The sequence below is a fragment of the Mauremys reevesii genome, linkage group 2, assembly GCF_016161935.1.
Source record: "Mauremys reevesii isolate NIE-2019 linkage group 2, ASM1616193v1, whole genome shotgun sequence".
Lineage (NCBI taxonomy): Eukaryota > Metazoa > Chordata > Testudines > Geoemydidae > Mauremys > Mauremys reevesii.
Window position 1 is genome coordinate 212,989,875 of NC_052624.1, and position 17,529 is coordinate 213,007,403.

Sequence of the window (17,529 nt, forward strand, 5' to 3'; positions counted from 1 at the left end):
TTGAGTTGATTCTCAGGCCCGGGAAGTGTGGAGGGGAGAGAGACAGTAATGTACATAAGCCTACAACCAATATAACTCCTTATCTGAGTTTTGAGTAACTTCTTGTTTAAATATTCAGGACACACACACTTTTTTTCCCCCCTTGCAGATTCGTCATCTTATTTTTGGGACAGGCCAGACAAAGTGGGATCGCCTGCTAATTTCGCTAATGGGACTCAATTCATGAGAGGGCCAGGACGTGGAACTAGTGGATTTCTAACTCATGAAAGGCTTAGAAGCCTCAACTTCATCAAAGAAGATGGTGTTTACATTCTTTTAACAATGGAAGGTATGTAAGCATTGATGGTAGCTATATAAAGTTACTCTTTATAATGCAGTAAGCATGCAGTATGATGTTTTTAGTACTACATAAGGCTCCACTCCTACAAACATATATGCACATGATTAATTTTATGCGTGAGTAGCCTGGGAATCAGTGGGCCTACTCATGTGTTTAAAGTTAATCATGTGCTTGACTAAATGTATGGATAGCTATATTTACTGTATAATCTTCTACCTAGCTCATTACTAGGTTAAAAATCTAATTATACAATATGTGATGCTATTCCTATGCAAAATTTCTTAGCTAGACCACTTCTGGTCTCTTGTCTGTTTCTGAATGTAAACTGCAAAACATGGCAGAGGCATTTCATGCTGCTGAAAGGTGAAAATACCAGTTATTTATTTATAACAGCTGAAAATTGCTTAGGTTGTGTCACAGCCAGTGTATTATTGCTATTCACTTTTAGAATTCATCAGTAGTGCAAACTTGTGTTTGTTATGTATTCTCATTTTAATGTAGGGAAATGTGTCCATTTGCAGAAAATCAGAGAGTTTAAAAAAACAGGGTAATGGAAAAGTCTTATAGCTGGTCTATTAAAAAATAGTATGGCATGAAAACCTCGTGCTCTTTTTTTTCTTTAGATATCTCACATCTGATATCAACTCAACAAAACTTTGCAATCGCCATCTCCAATACCACCACCAGTCCCACAACAGTACCAGTGACAGCAACTCCAAATTTCTGTGTAAATGGTGGTATCTCCATTGTCGTAGATGAAAAACCAGTGTGCAGGTAACTGACTTAATTCAATTCCAAGATTAATTTTGTGATCAGAAAAAAAAATGTAGTAGAGTTTATCATTCAAGAAAATAAACTAAACTTGGTATCCTTGGAGAAGACTGGCAGGTTTTAATACGGTGAATTTCCAACATCACAAATCCAGGTGACTAGGTTTGTGACCAGTTTGGGCAACACAGCTTTTCCCAGTCTCAGCCTTTTCCTATTTTAAAGTATTCTGTTTTTAATTTATTTTAATTAATATTTATTTTTAATATTTGTTAATGTGTTGTCATAATTAAGTATTATCTCATCCTAATCTGAGAGTTAAATATTAATGGAGATGAAAGAGAAGTTAAATGTAATCTCAAGGGAACTGATATTTTTGAAACAAGAAGTCAACACATGTATTGTTACATTCTGAACAGTTTCTTCAGAAATATTAGGTGGTCCTGATTATGGCTCTGAATTTCAAAAGTGTAACAGTTTGCCTTTGAAACTAAAGAGGACATGAAGTTTGCTGACTAAACTAGGTTTTTGCCTTCAAGGAAGTGAATAGCAGCATTTGTGGAATTTATTACAGCTAAGCAAGATGGATTCATTTACATATTCAATCTCATTGGTTAACATTGTTCCAGAGCTCAGTATCATCATCCTTTCGGTTGGTTAGTAGTACAGCAATGTCATGCCTGAGCATGCACACCTTGGGACTTCTGTGAGGCAGAATTCTGAAGGCCAAATGCATCAAGCTTTTAATTTAAGCCCTGATCATGCAAAATCTCACTGAAGTCAATGCACTTCATGTAAGCGCATAGTTTCTATGCAAGTGGATCCTTTTCTAGAACTGTGGCTATAATTTAATAGACAGGGAGTTTAAAGGGGCCAGACAGCCACAAACTGCAGTCTACAGGGCTGCCAGGCTTATGGATTAGAAGGAAAGTGGCAGTTGTAAACTCAGTAGTATTATAAATTTACAGTAATATTTTTCAATAACGACCTCAGGAGCACCTGCTCCATGTGCCGGAACTTATATCTCCTGGGGACAATAGCAGCCCTGGCTAAGGAGAAGGAAGTAGTTCTTTAGAACAGAAAGCAATTTCTACTTTTTGGTGGGATTTGTCCAGCTCTGTTTGAGTCTTACCAATTTCTTTTGTCATTGCCTGAGCATAAGGAAAATCCCCAGGTGGCAGCCCTACACCAACATCCCACCCAGCTACTGAGTGAGGAGGCCTGGACAAGGAAAGGGGACATGACTGAAGCATTTTCAGTTGGGCCAGCCAAAGAATTGGGGTACTTTGCTTCCTTGGCCCCAGCTCTTGTGCCAAACACTACTTGGTCAGACCTGAGAATCTGGACCATAGTTCCTGTCCTGATTGTCTTCCAGTTTAAAAATTGATAGATGAGATTAATTGATAATGAGGGAGAGGTGAGGGTGCAGAAGAAGAGGGTTGCTCGAACATGATAATTGAGTTCTTTTGAATTGTAAGGACAGAGTAAGGCATCTGGATGGTTCCACCAGGTGGGTTGGTTGAGCTGCTTTTGTTGATAACCCCAGGGGCGGCTCTAGGAATTGCGCCGCCCCAAGCATGGCAGCACACCGCAGGGGGGCGCTCTGGCGGTCGCTGGTCCTGCAGCTCCGGTGGACCTCCTGCAGACGTGCCTGCGGGAGATCCACTGGAGCCGCGGCACGCCACCCCAAGCATGCGCTTGGCGCGGTAGGGTCTGGAGCCGGCCCTGGATAACCCTCTGCTCCCATCCACACACTCTTTTGAAGTGATTGGCTGAAGGAAACAGAAGTGCAACAGAGAGGAGATGAGCATGGCAGGGGGGCAGAACTGAAGCAGGTCAGTATGATGAATTAACAGTAACGCAGGCAAACTGAATAACAGCTCTGCTGGTAGTAGCACCAGTTTCCAGGAGTAGAAAATTAATTTTGTATTACCAGGAATGCCGTCAGTTCAAGGGGGAAAAGAAGAGCTAAAAAGCAGCCAGAGGGTGGAGAGGTCCAAGGACACTGAATTCTCCTCATAGGTGGTGCCCTTTCAGTGGTGTTTTTTTTTTTAAAAATAGGGCCACATACAACCAAGACAACGGCTAAAGTAATCAGAATGATCAACCAGTCTGGCCTTTAGACTTTCCCTAGAAGGCTGTCAACTAGAGTGGCTCCATCTGGAACAGGAGAGCAAAGGGCAACAGCAGCAAGGTGGCAGCTCAAATAGTGTGTATATACAGAGGGGAATACCCCACAGAGCAACTTTAATTCAGAGTTAGATTGCATCAGGAAGGTTTCATGTATGCTAATAACGAACCTACAGTTTACAGAACTGTATCTTTCTTTAATTTTTGTTAGCTGTTGAATAGGTGTTGCTCTTATTTTATAGATGTCCCGCAGGTGATGACTGGTGGTATATGGGAAAAAAGTGTGAGAAGAGAGGCTCAACTAAAGAAAATATGATAATAGCTGTTTCTGCGACGATTGCTATGTTTGTCATTATGCTGCTTGTCACTATTATAAGCATATGTTGCATGAGGAAGAAATACCAGCAAAAAATTATAAAAAACAAAGAAGCTTGGATTTTAGAAAACGTAAGTATTGTCTTTTTAGTTAAAAGACTCGGGTATTTTCTAAACAAGGCCTTTTTGCAAAAGAATTGTGTGCTGAATAGGTGATAAGTTAAGAAAAGTGAACTTAATGAACAGGAGCTGAACAAATGTCAGGGAAAAAAGATGATGTCCAGGACACTCTGGCTTGATACTTAAAAAAGATAAAATAAAAAGCCTGGAACTTACTAAACAAGGTGGCAAGGTTTCAATCCCTTTATCTGAAGTACTTCCTTTCCTCCACTCTAAATAGTATTGTTATCTAAATCCGATACCTGCAGCTAATGCCAGGAGCTTATATAACCTGTATCAGTATGCCTACACACCCACAATGGTAAGCGTCCCACCCTGTGTAGACAGACTCACGCTAGCATGCTGAAAAGAGCGGTATAGACAGCATTTTGAAGTTGTGGCTCAGACTTCCCTGCCCAAGCTCTAGCTGAGGGAGTGGGGTGGGCTCCAGAGTCCAAGCTGCAATTTCAAAGCGCTGTCTGTGCAGCTATTTTAGTGTGCTAGTGCAAGCCTGGGTCTGTCAACCCAGGCTGGGCAGCTCGCTGCCACAGGCTGTGTATGTACACGTGTGCATGCACACATGCCGACTTTCTGTATTACACATCCAAAAAATGTGTATACGGCTTCCCCAGAAAGTATACACCATTCTATTATAAGAGAATGTTTTTCAGATATCCACCGTTAAAGTTATTTGATTCCAACTCCTCCCTGTGTAAAGTAGCAATTAAAGTTAACCTAAAAAGTGAAGGAAAACGCATTGAGTCGTGATGGGTGAAATCCTCACCTCATTGAAGTTAATGGAGGTTTTGCCACTGACTCCATTGAAGCCAGGATTATATATTACACACACACACACCCACACACACCCCTCACTGTCTCTCACTGTGTGTAAACCTGATTTCCAACTGGTAACTGTCCTCATCTCCTCTGTCCTCAGTCATTGCCAAACTTAAAACATCTGATCTCCTACTGCATTTTCTACTATTTTTATTAAATGATCATCTTAAAACATCTGGGTTACTGCACAGGATGACAAGCATCTCTGCAAAATGGCTGTTCCTTTTGCAAATAAATGTTTTTTGATATAATGTGTTAAAATAATAAAAATAATAATTAACAATAAAGAAGAGAGCAGGTTAAAACAGTTTTAAAAACCAGAATCGCCAAATCAGGTGGCCTTCACTGAATCTTGAATAAAACAGGGTCTCTGGCAGTCTTCTTGAGGCAGGGAGTTCTACATATGAAGTCTTAAACTGAGAAAACTCTTTATTCCAATCTGATCAAGATGAAACCTCAAAATACAGCGAGGATGAAGAACTGGCTAATCCCAGCATCCATAGCAAGGCACGGGAGTACCCTGTAAATGTAGAGACCAGCAATAATGCAGTACAAGTCTTCCAACAGCATACTAACAAAGATTTGCTTCCCCCTAAAATTTCTGTCTCTTACCTTCTCTTGATCTGCACTCAAATTACACTGTTTAATGTTGTTTGTGTTTCTAGAGTCATTCAAGTTTTGGCATTTCCCTTAGTTATAAGATGCATTTTCTTCATTTAACAGAATAGACATCTGTGACATAAAATGAATGAAATCTGAGACATAAAAACCAATGACCAAGAGATCAGTGTTTGAAGTCACCTGGATGCCTCAACCACACAATTATTTTACAGTTACCGTTCATCTTAGCCATCCTGCTAAAATCTGTTAAGAATGAAAAATTAAGCATCTTCTTAGATAAAGCCTGTATACTATGACAAGACCAATAAAGTGTCTGAAATTGGTAGGCCTAAGGCTTCTACTCATTGTACATGGAAATATGTCATTGTGTGAGATGTCTGACATTCGCTTTAAGTCTCCCTGAACATGAAGAAGATATACAGAACAAAGACAGACTAGATTATCCATTTTACCAAGACAACAATGAGACACTATCTCATTGTGCTGCTGGCACCTCAACTCGGCATACAAATCCAAGTAAATATATACACTTACTAAGTGCTCCTGATGCCTTTTCATGAACTGATTCATGAGATGTTGCTGGCAGCTGCATATTTTTATTATACAAAACATTCAAAACAAGACTAGCATCAAAGACCTGAGTACATAACAGTAGCTAAGCACTAAATGATAAATACAACATTATCTGACACCATGACTTGACTGTCTTTTTGCATCTTGTCCAAGAGATGCCACACTTCCTTAGATTCAAAAGGTTTATTATTTCCACTCTTTATAGAATGAACAAGCTGAGGAACAGGGATATATTGTGAGCAAGTTGCTCTCAATGCTTTCAGAAGAGCTGCTTTAACCTCTTCACATCTGTCAAAAGTGAGAACAGTTTTAAGGGAAAAGGACAGACTTTTTAGAACACTCAAGTTCCAGAGTACTTGCTTCACAGAAAACACATCTCTAACTATATTTCCAAAAAGAGTGTTAATGATGGTGATAGTATCACCTGTAATTCATTAAATCAATTTTAAACACTGACATGCTCAGACAATTACTATTATTCAGCATATTCACTATAGCTCTTGGAATATGTTTAATTTTTTTTTAGATCAAAATTGTCTTTCATATGTCCTTCAGCGACAGATATTCTTCATTTTACTCTGCCAGTTACCTGCATCCTACACAAGGCTGTTATTTATTTTTATTATATCAAATATATATCCTACATCAGGAAACAGGATGTTCTAGAAACATGTTTTTGCTAAATTCCACATCATTTGAAATTTCTTATATTTATTTATATTACCATAGCACCTAGAAGCCATAGCCATGGATCAGGACCCCAATGTGCTACGCGGCGTACAAACACAGAACATGATTAAACTCCTTGGGGTAGAGACAGTCTCAATATAAGGCAAGAGACAGATGGATACAGAGATCCAGGGAAGTTCAATAAAACAATATTGGTAATAGTGCAACACAGCACATCAGCAGTACTAGGTCTTGTGTCTACGGTATTTATATGACTCCCACCATGGCAGTATCTGGGCACCTCACAATCTCAGTGTATCCTCACAACCCCTTGAGGTAGGAAAGCATTATTATCCCCATGTTATAGATGTGAAACTGAGGCAAAGAGAGATGAATAGACTAAACCAAGTCACACAGGAAGACTTTGATAGAAGAGGGTCTGGACCTTGGTCTCTCCAGTTCCAGGCTAGCACTCCAGCTATTAGGACATCCTTCATCTCTGGGCCTAATCAGATTGAGCACTAGAAATTAGTGATCTACTGGATTATGTAGATTTGGATGTACAGTGCCCAGAGGTGTAACTTTCTACAAAGAATGTGCCAAGAGATTTTGCAGATCTGTAGGCAATTCACCAATACACATTTCACATTAATTTTAGATACCAAGTACTTGAAAAAAAGTATTAACATAATAGCAAATACAACTTGTCAAAAAAAGATGGAAAATGTTGAAAACTGAAAAAAATTCCTAAAAAACAGAACTTACTGCCCTGAACAATTGAAAAATGAAAAATTCTACCCAAAAATCATAATCCAAAAATTTTCATTTCTTTAGATTTTTTTGTGTGTAAAAGAGTTACCATTTCCCCATCGGCTCTGTGATCAAGGCATTTCAACAACATTGTCTGAAAACACAGCTAATATTTTTAAAGCATTTTTAGCCATTTTCTGTTAGCCTTTGTTGGAGCTGAAGACTACAGAGACCAGTCAGGCAAAACTAATAAGGGTGATTAGAGGCAATATGCAGGGTGGATTAAAAATATATATCTGTATCGTACTGTATCTGACTTGAAATAAACTTCCCTTGTCCGAGGCACCTCACTGATCAATTTGCATGTAAATAGTCAAAAACACCCCAACTGTTAAAATATTTAGAGTAGAGTTGCATGGATTTATGTAACAGCAGACACACAAAAAAGTCTTATGATTTTATATGTTTTATCTAGCTCTGGCTAAAAATATTTAAGAATGGAATGTTGTAAACAATCAGCCTTCCATAATTTTAAACAAACTACAAGACGTGGGACTTCAGATATAATATTTTTTTAAGCCAGAAGCTTATCCAATTTATTCTTAAGAGGCCTGTAAATAAAAGTGCCACCCGAACTCTAACATGACTAGCTCTATCATTAGAGCGAGAAAGCTTAAGGTATATAGTACTCCGCCGACCAAGGCCCCAATTCAAACACTTAATCATACACTAAATTCTGCTGACTTCAAATAGCAATCAATGGAGACTGCATAAAATTAGGAGACTAAAGCTGCTTTTTTACCGGGAGGGATAATGATCAGAACACACCATTCAGAGCTCAACCAACTGTTGCGATACTATTGGTCTATACAAATAGGGTGGGGAATTAAAAACACATACCTGGGTTGGGTGATTAAAGTGCTGCATTTTGGGAATGTCTTCACTGTCAACAGGAATTTGCCCTGGAGTTCTAATTTGACGGGATGAAGCTGAATTGCAATATGACCATTTCTAGTAAAACCAGCACTGAAGATGTATCAAGATCTGGCCTTATATAGTCTTCTCAAAGACCTAACTCACGTTGTCTCAGAATGAAAATTTCCCTACAGAGGTTCTAGCACTGGGTCCATTGCGTTTAGTGAAACACTTTAACTTTTTTAAATGAGCTAAAACAAATCTTGGACGGAAGGAAGTGACCACATTTCAAGCTGTTAATTAATACTTTGTCAGTAAACACACATCAAGGTGTTACAGTTAATGTACAGATCAGGGCCTATATGAGTAAACTAGACATCCCACACTGGCTCATGACTTTAAAAAAGGAAGAAAACAACTGGGTATATTTTATTAAGATTATTACTTACTTGGCTCAGTACATAGGTGCTGGAACTAGGGGTGCTGGAGTGCTGCAGAATCCCCTGGCTTGGAATGGTTTCCATTATATACAGGGGTTTGCAGTTTGGTTCGATGGCTCTCAGCCCCTCCCCCCCCCCCTGTACAAATTGTTTCAGCTCCCCTGGCTGGGTACAATCTTTACTGGTGAAAAGTAGGAGTCCTGAAGTGCTTTCAGTTCATGACTTTTCTTATGTCTGGAGCTCGTCCTTCAAGAGAACATTAAAAAAAATTAACCTGCTCCACAGAAGCTAGGGCTTTTTGTTGTTTGTTTTGGTTTTATCTGATGCCATATTGACTAAGCACTTCTTGGCTTGACCCCTCATCCACGTTCTCTTTATTTACTTTTTTTTTTTTTTCTGGTTCTCCAAGACCTTTAAGACCATTTAAAATTTTCTAGTCATTCCATCTAATTTCTAAAATAAAAGTTAATTGTATTAGAATACTACCACTTCACCTTCTTGAAGGAAGCAATCTGGACCAACTCCAATGCCATTTCAGCATCTTGAAGGTCTATTGTCCTGCTCATTGTGGCTTTTGTGTGAGCAGCTGATACAGCCAGAGCACTGATTTGGTTAACTGGCATTGTTTAAATGTAAATAAACATGTACAATTCAGATAGCTATTATCCAGCACTATGTTTCAACCAAGCCCTTTCAGGGTGTACAGTTTACGAGACTTGTACCCTCATTCCAAGTGGACAATGTGCTGAAGCAGATTTCATTCTTGTGTGTGCAAAGCAAGAGATTAACATTCGGGATATGTCTACACTTGGAGTTGGAGGTGTGATTCCCAGCTTGAGGAGACATACTAATGCCAGCTCACATCCAGCTAGTGTACTAAACATATCCAGGCACCCACAGTGGTGCAGGCAGAGGCTTGGGCTAGCCACACAAAGAACATATGCATGGGGTCTAGTCTGGACAGGTTTGTACTCTGGGCTGCTAGCCTCTCCCGCCGTTGCCCATACTACTGCAGCTACAATATTTTGTTAGCATGCTAGCTTGATGAGAGCTAGCACGAGTGTGTCTTCAGGAGCCTGACACGCCCAGCTTCCAGTGTAGATATACCCTTGGAGCCAAATTCAGGTCCATAGAAATTTTACCTGCTTACTCTAGAAGTCTCTGGACCAAATTCAGCAGTTACATAAACAGGGGTGTAAGTGACCCAATTCTTTGAACATCCTACACACATCCCTCGGCCTGCGCTGCTTCCTGCCGCCCCCATTGGCCTGGAACAGCGAACCGCAGCCAGCATGGGCACCAACTTATATGGGCTCCTGGGGCTAAAGCCCCAGGAATATTCACAGTCAGGGGCTCTGCTCCACCAATATTTGGAGCTAGGTTTCTCCCCTGCTTGGAGCGCCCCCCCCCGCCTCTCACCCCCCCCGCCGCTGCCGCCGCCAGGGCTGGAGCTTCCCCCCCTCCCCGCCCCGGAGCTTCCCTGCCTGAGCATAAAGAGCGCGCAGCATGCGTCTCTCTCCCTTGCTGCTGCTGCTGCTGCCGCCACCTAAGGGCTACAGCATAACAGCAGTGCAAGCTGCTGGTGCTGTAGCACCTCAGGAAGGGGAGGGGAGTGGAGGGGGCAGTGCCGTGCTTGGCAGCCCTCCCCTCCCCCTACCTGGAGGAGACGCGAAGGGGACTTCCGGCCAGGAGACAGACATCACTCACCTTAGCAGCTGCTGGGGCTTCCGTGAATGTTTGACCCTATGATTCCCGCCCTGCCCCAGCCCCAGCCCCCACTCCTGCCCCATGCTGGGCAAGGGGCAGCCCCATCCCCCATCCACAGTGAAGTTATGGTGAGGGGCAGCAACATGGAAGGCCACCTGTGATGGCAACCCCCCACCCCAGTACCCATCATAGGGGAGGTGAGTGAGCTTTCTGGACCTGAGAGGGGCCCTAGGAGCATGTGCAGTGACTGTGGTGCAGAGTGAGTGTGCTGTGGGGGGTAAGGGGGAGAGGAGGGGTCCCTCCCCTGGAGCTTGCTGCTGCCAGTAGTGGTGGTGATGGGGAGTCCTCTCTGGCCCTAACCCTGTGGCAGCCTGTCTGCACCCCAAGTTCCTCATCCTCAGCCCTGCCCCACCCCAAAGCCTGCACCCCCAGCACCCCAGAACCCTCACCTGAGGGGAAAAACATGCAACTTAAATTTGGTGGTCAGTTTGGAGTATCATTGTATTTAGCACAATATTTGATTATTTTACACCCTTCAAAGTATGTAACTGGTCATATACAGGTGTTATGAAGTGGGAATGTGCTTAATGTTTTCCCTGAATACTGTCTGTGTGCCTCAGTTTCCCCAATGCATTTCTTAAGGCTCTAGATGGTGGGATAAGAGGGTGTGATTGTTGTAAAGCCCTAGAGGGCCAGTGTGATGCTGTCTGCACAGAGAATGGCCGACACCGTGTCTCCGGGCAACTGATGGCCTGGGCCCCTCCCCTGCAAAGGTGCCAGCTGAAGGTGTTGGAGACAAAGAGATCAGGTGACCTCCTGGCTCGGGAAAGGAACTGAGCAGAGAGGAGTGGGGGCTGGAGGGGGTTTGGGAGTCTGGAGCTGGCTGGGGACCAGGCGTGAAGTGCAGACAAGGGGGGGTCTGGCTCACTGCCCCCAGAATGGACCCGGCCGAAGAGTACAGTTCACTGTACCTACAAGCTCTGTTTTAGACCCTGTTCCTGTCATCGAATAAACCTCTGTGTTACTGGCTGGCTGAGAGTCACATCTGACTGCAAAGTGGGGGGGCAGGACCCTGTGGCTTCCACAGGACCCCGCTGGGGCGGGCTCACTGTGGGAAGGGCATGGAGGGGCAGAGGATGCTGAATGCTCCAAGGAGAGACCCAGGAGGTGAAGCCGTGTGAGCTTCTTGCCCTGAAAAAGTCTGCTCCAAGGGAGAGGAGGCTCCCCAAAGTCCTGACTGGCTTTGTGAGGAGCAGTTCCAGAGCATCGCCCAGGGACTCCGTGACACCCGGTACCCACCACAGGGGAGGCGAGTGGACTTTCTGGACCTGAGAGAGTCCCTAGGAGCATGTGCAGTGACTGTGGTGCAAAGTGAGTGTGCTGCGGGGGCGGGGGGGAGGAGGGGTCCCTCCCCTGGAGCTTGCGGCTGCTGGTAACTGGGGGGGGGGGGAAGTCCTCTCTGGCCATAGCCCTGGGGCAGCCTGTCTGCATCCCAAGTTCCTTATCCCCAGTCCTGCCCCACCCCAGTCCCTGCGCCGCCAGCACCCCAGCCCTGAGCACCCTCCTGCACTGTGAACCCCTCATCCCCAGCCCAACCCCAGAGCCCTCACCTGAGGGGAAAAACGTGCAACTTAAATTTGGTGGTCAGTTTGGAGTATCATTTTGTTTAGCATGATACTTGACTATTTTACACCCCTTTAAAGTATATAACTAGTCGTATACAGGTGTTACAAAGTGGGAATGTTCTTAATGTTTTCTCTGAATACTGTGTGGGTGCCTCAGTTTCCTCTCTGCATTTCTCAAGGATCTAGATGGTGGGATAAGGGGGTGTGATTGTTGTAGAGCCCTAGAGGGACAGTGAGAGCTGTCTGCACAGAGAATGGCTGAAACCCTGTCTCCTGGTAACTGATGGCCTGGGCCACTCTCCTGCAAGGTGCCAACTGAAGGTGTTGGAGAACAGAGAGATCGGCTGGCCTCCTAATGCCTGGAAAAGAGACAAAGGCCAGAGGAGGGAGTGTCAGTGCCTGTGCGGACTTCTGGGAAGTGCACGGTGTGGAAGGAGATGCTGTGATGCTTTGGAACAACTCCATACAAAGCCAGTCAGGACTCTGGGGGAGCCTCCTCTCTCGGAGCATACTGTCTCCAGGGCAAGAAGCTTACACCTTCCTGGGTCTGACCTCGGAGCATTCAGCATGCCCTTCCACATCATGCACTTTCCACAGTGAGTCTGCCCAGGCGGGTCCTGGGGCAACCAGAGGTCCCTGCACCCCAACTCCAGTCAGATGTGACTCTCAGCCAGACAGTAAAACAGAAGGTTTATTAGATGACGGGAACACAGTTTAAACAGAGCCTGTTGGTACAGAAAACAGAACCCCTCTGTCAGGTCCATCTTGGGGGGTGGGGAGCCCAGAACCAAGTTCTGGGTCTCTCCCCATTTCCCCAGCCAGCTCCAAACTGACACTCCCTCCTCTGGCCTCTGTGTCTTTTCCGGACAAGGAGGCCACCTGATCTCTTTGTCCCCAACACCTTCAGTTGGCATCTTGCAGGGGAAACTGAGGCACCCACACAGTATTCAGAGAAAATATTAAGAACATTCCCACTTCATCACAACAGGTGCAACAAAATATAATACTGTATACTGAAGTAGGCAAGTGCTGCTACTGACTTTCCACTTTTAATTGACCCTTGTAATCTTGTGGCACTGACACGTTGTAGCTTCATTTTATATCGGCTTACAGGGCGGGAGCAGGGGGGGGCACCACCATTTTGGGCCTCACCAAAAATTATACAAACCTGCCGCCTATGGCAGCCAGTGGGAGCCACGATCTGCCGAACCTGCGAACACGGCAGGTAAACAAACCCACCCGGCCCACCAGGGTGCTTACCCTGGCGAGCCGCGTGCCAAAGGTTGCCGATCCCTGATGTAAGGAATAATTCTTCTTTGAGTAGTGTCCCTATGGGTGCGCCACTGTAGGTGTGCTTGTGTTCCTGCGCTGCTGATTGGACAACTTCAGTAACAGCATCCATCAGGCCCATACGTGAGCTGTCTCTCCTCGTGCCCTGCCACAAGGCTAGCCAGCATGCACAGACTAACCCCCCTCAGTTCCTTCTCAACCGCCCTTGGCTGTAGACGGAGCTATTAGCAGTTCATTTGTGACCATTATTTTCATTAACATTTCTATAGTTAGTTATTCTTCCCAGTCTTTGTTGTAGTTTTCTTCTTTTACTTTCTTCCTGAACAAAACCAAACACACACCTTGCTTTCAGCTGCTCCTGTCTTGCTCTCTGATTCTTTGTGGGTTGCCCACTCACATCCCCCCACAATCCTTACCCAAACAATATTGAACAAAGCCCCTCCAGCCAGTCAGTCCAAAGCTGCTGGGTGGGCTCACATTCCCCTTTTGTCTTGTCTTAGGGAAGGACTTGTGATTAACTTATTCTTACAGTTATGTTAATTGAAGTGTATATTCACACCCATCAATCTCAACAAGGTTTGTAACCCATGCAGTCTCCAGTACTTTTCAGCATAACATGTAGTTATGGCAGATAGTAAGGTAGCTCATTTCGCCATTTTACAAGAGAGGAAATTGAGTAGTAAGGTCACAATAAATCACTGTCAAATCTGAGATTAGGTCACTAAACACAGCGCCTCATGCAGGGCCGGCTCCAGGCACCAGCTTATCAAGCAGGTGCTTGGGGCGGCAACTCCGGAGAGGGGCGGCACTTTCACTTATTCGGCGGCAATTCGGCAGAGAGTCCCTCACTCCCGCTCGGAGCGAAGGACCTCCCGCTGAATTGCCGCAGATCGCGATCGCGGCTTTTTAAATTTTTTTTTTTATTTTTTGGCTGCTTGGGGCGGCCAAACCCCTGGAGCCAGCCCTGGCCTCATGTTATGGAGCTGTCAGTTCTTCCTCATGAGCAGGAGAGTTGCTACTTGTTCAGACAGAGTCAGCTCAACTGCAGACATCCACCTGCAAGATAGCTTGGAGCAGCCCTAGGGCCATTAGAAGCAGACTGGGAAACATTACCCTCCCACAGCCATGAACTGGGTTGAGGTCCTTTCCCTTCTTAACCTCCATCCCAGCTCCACCCCCCAAAAATCACACACACAGCAAATACACCGATGGGGGAGGGGGACCTCTGGTCACAGCTTTCATAGACACCAGAAATCAAATCTGTTTAACTGGACAGAGGTAGTGGGAATAGGATAGAGAATGACATGTGACCTTTTAGGTTGACTCAAATGACAGGATTTTAAAACTAGCAATTGGCTTACACTTTTGAGTATTTGGCAGCGGGCTAGGAATTTACTTGTTTAAAATACCTCTTTTGTTAGCTCTGACATTTCTCACTTCAGACGAGCCTGCAACCATGGACTTCAAGGGCCCGGCTTTGGCAGCCAGCTAAAAGTCAGTTGTAGCTAAAGTTTGTAACATATATTTTAATTGCGGTGACAAATGCTTCATATGTTGGACTCTTTTGGACTGCTATTCCTGTGCAAAAAATGGGTGAAGCTAAGAAACCTCTAGAAAGAGAATATTTAAATGACTGCTATAGAATCATATGCAGATACATAATTTCCAAGGCCAGAAAGGACCACTGTGACATCTAGTCGGACTTCCTGTATAACTTCTTAAGCCATGAAACGTCCCCGAAATAACTCACAGAGCAGATCTTTTAGGAAAAAACCTCCCAATCTTGAATCCATCAAATCCCTGATAAATTGTTCCATTGCCTTCACTGTTAAAAATGTACACCTTATTTCCAGGTTGAAAAGATGATATATCTGACACATAGATCTGGCAAAGTTTAATTTAACCCTGGAAGAAGAAGAGGTGGGGGGGGAGGGAGGGAGAGAGGGACTTCCAAAGCTTCAGTAAGGCCTTGGCTACACCTGCAAATTTGCAGTGCTGCAGCAGGGTGTGAAAACACACCCTCTCCAGCGCTGCAAATTGCGGCGCTGCAAAGCGCCAGTGTGGTCAAAGCCCCAGCGCTGGGGGCGTGGCTCCCAGTGCTGTACGTTATTCCCCACAGGGAGGTGGAGTACGGACAGCGCTGGGAGAGCTCTCTCCCAGCGCTGGCGCTTTGACTACACTTAGCGCTTCAAAGCGCTGCCGCGGCAGCACTTTGAAGTGCAAGTATAGCCAAAGCCTCAGTCCTGTAAGCAACTTCAAATATCAGTAATATGTTACTTCCAGCTTCCATGACTTGTATTTTATACTCCCCCCACCCCAAAATAAAAGTTTTCATATGAAGACCATGAAAAATTAAACTTTGAATATAATTTAAACCTTGAAAGCTGTTAAAAAGTTATGATTTAGGCTAGATAAAAGCAAGAGCATTGACCTAGCATTTTTAATTATTCGAGGAATGGTGATCTTCTGTATTGGACCCCACGTGTTGCAAGCAGCACAAAAACGAATGTTGAAGCACTTAAATAGACCTTTACAATGAGATACTAGTAATTTAAGCCTTAACATTTTAAGAATCTGGGTGAGAAGTCTCCTCTGCATTCTAGAATTCAGATATTTTATATCAGCACTTCCTTTTGTCCCACCTAGTTTCAAAATCATGCCTCAACAATTAACTACCAAAATGCTCTCCCTGGACCTAGGCTAACATGTATGGTGCTAGAGTACAAAAAATATTGCAAGCAAAGAAAGTCATGTTGATTTCAAACTCAAATTAGAAACAAGAAAGAGAATATTGATGTTAGAAGCAGAAGTGTTAGAGTGTAAAGGACATACCTTGGACTTCGTAAAAATGCTTTTTATTTTATATTTTACAAAATCAAGCTATTTTAGTACAATATTTATGAAGAACTGGAAAAAACGAAAACAAACTTTGTCCATTGCAATAAGGCTAGAATGTTGAAGGAATGGTCATACTATTTCATACTATGATAGAACCTCCCAGATTAGAGACTTTCCCTTATGATTACTAGATTCCCTAGCTTCAGAATCCTCATGGAATAATTGTCATCGATTATATATTCTTCAGAGAAATGTACCTGAATTTCCTGTTCCCTGAACATTCAACTAAGAGTTTTTTAAAGTCATATTGCCATTACAACTGTTCCAAAGAATTAATTCAATGTCCATCCCAGCATTTTGTTTTACTAACGACAGACGTTTGATGGCTATTGTATTGGGTCAAAAGGCCCAGTAGAGCCATTAAATGACTAGTCTGAACATTAGTGGCTGCACACACAATGTGCTTTCATACATTGCAAGGTATTTCCTTCCCGCTCCTGTACAGGCCCCTTTAGACAAGAAAAGATGGGACTACTATTTTCCATTGAGTTAGTTAAAATGTTGGCAGTAAACTGTACACAAAGTATCGTTTCGATGACACCAGTAACTGCCTATGTAAGTTATCCATTTTTAAAGAAAAAGGAAGCATTTGCTAAAGAGATTCTGGGAGGATTTAACACTCATCATTTCATGTTAATCCATTTTTAAAGACAAGTTACCAAAATAACGTGATCAGTTTGATATGTATAAGAAAGTTGTTATCTCTACCAAGAGCTGCCAAGTACCATGTTGGTATCACTAAGTTAATGTAGTTTAATTATGAACACCTAAAAGAACTGGTAATTGCAAATGAAGCAGTAACTGAACTTTTACTATGCCTATGCGTAACAGAAGAAGTCTAGTTTCACAAACTTGATGGACCATTCTTGAAATCAACTAGTGTTTTGCCAGAAAAAGGAGTGCAGGATTAGGCTGTACATTTATTGCCCATAATGACTCCACAAATTATGAACATAGAACAGATGTCAAGCAAGCAGGAAAGTGTGGGACAAAATAGAGACTGTAAAAATGTGCCCCAAAATAAAGTACATTGATCCTAAGATAGTAACAAACATTTTTGTAAAAGACAAAATGATGCGAGTCATTGTACTGGTTTGGCTTTTATTTTCTTACTAAAATTGCATAACAGAACAACACTAGCATGATGAGGAGGAGGGGGATAATAAAAAGAACTCATCAATGCACTATTAACTCTACATGCTCTTACCTATTAATAAGATATTGATGTCTCCTCTAATGCATATCCCATTGTTGAGAACTTTCTCATTACTTCCAAGTAGCATACGTAAAATGACTTTTTTAATATACTCATGGCCACAAATGCTTGGTGCTAAAGATTTGCTTAAATGGTCAAAAATATCCTTTAAGAAACAGGAAACACTTACGTTGCACATTATCAACATTAGAATGGAATCTCATTATCCATTAGCCTCTGTTAGTGCAATTTGTAATATACTTTAGTTTAGCTTTGCAGAATTGCTTGATCTTTGCC

At 43.2% G+C, this 17,529-nt stretch overlaps 1 protein-coding gene across 3 annotated transcripts in view; it reads left to right on the forward strand.

Annotated features, from left to right (window-relative positions):
• The window catches only part of MEP1B (meprin A subunit beta), a 54,759-nt gene extending 49,220 nt beyond the window's left edge, over positions 1-5,539 (forward strand). For 2 of the 3 annotated variants that reach the window (XM_039525703.1, XM_039525701.1), the window contains exons 12-15: positions 149-328; positions 964-1,114; positions 3,481-3,685; positions 5,273-5,539. In XM_039525703.1, coding sequence (XP_039381637.1) covers positions 149-328; positions 964-1,114; positions 3,481-3,685; positions 5,273-5,287 — 551 coding nt within the window. In that variant the 3' untranslated portion in view covers positions 5,288-5,539. The remainder of the gene's footprint in view (positions 1-148; positions 329-963; positions 1,115-3,480; positions 3,686-5,272) is intronic. The other variant, XM_039525702.1, reaches the window with a different exon arrangement.
• Positions 5,540-17,529: the final 11,990 nt, after the last annotated feature.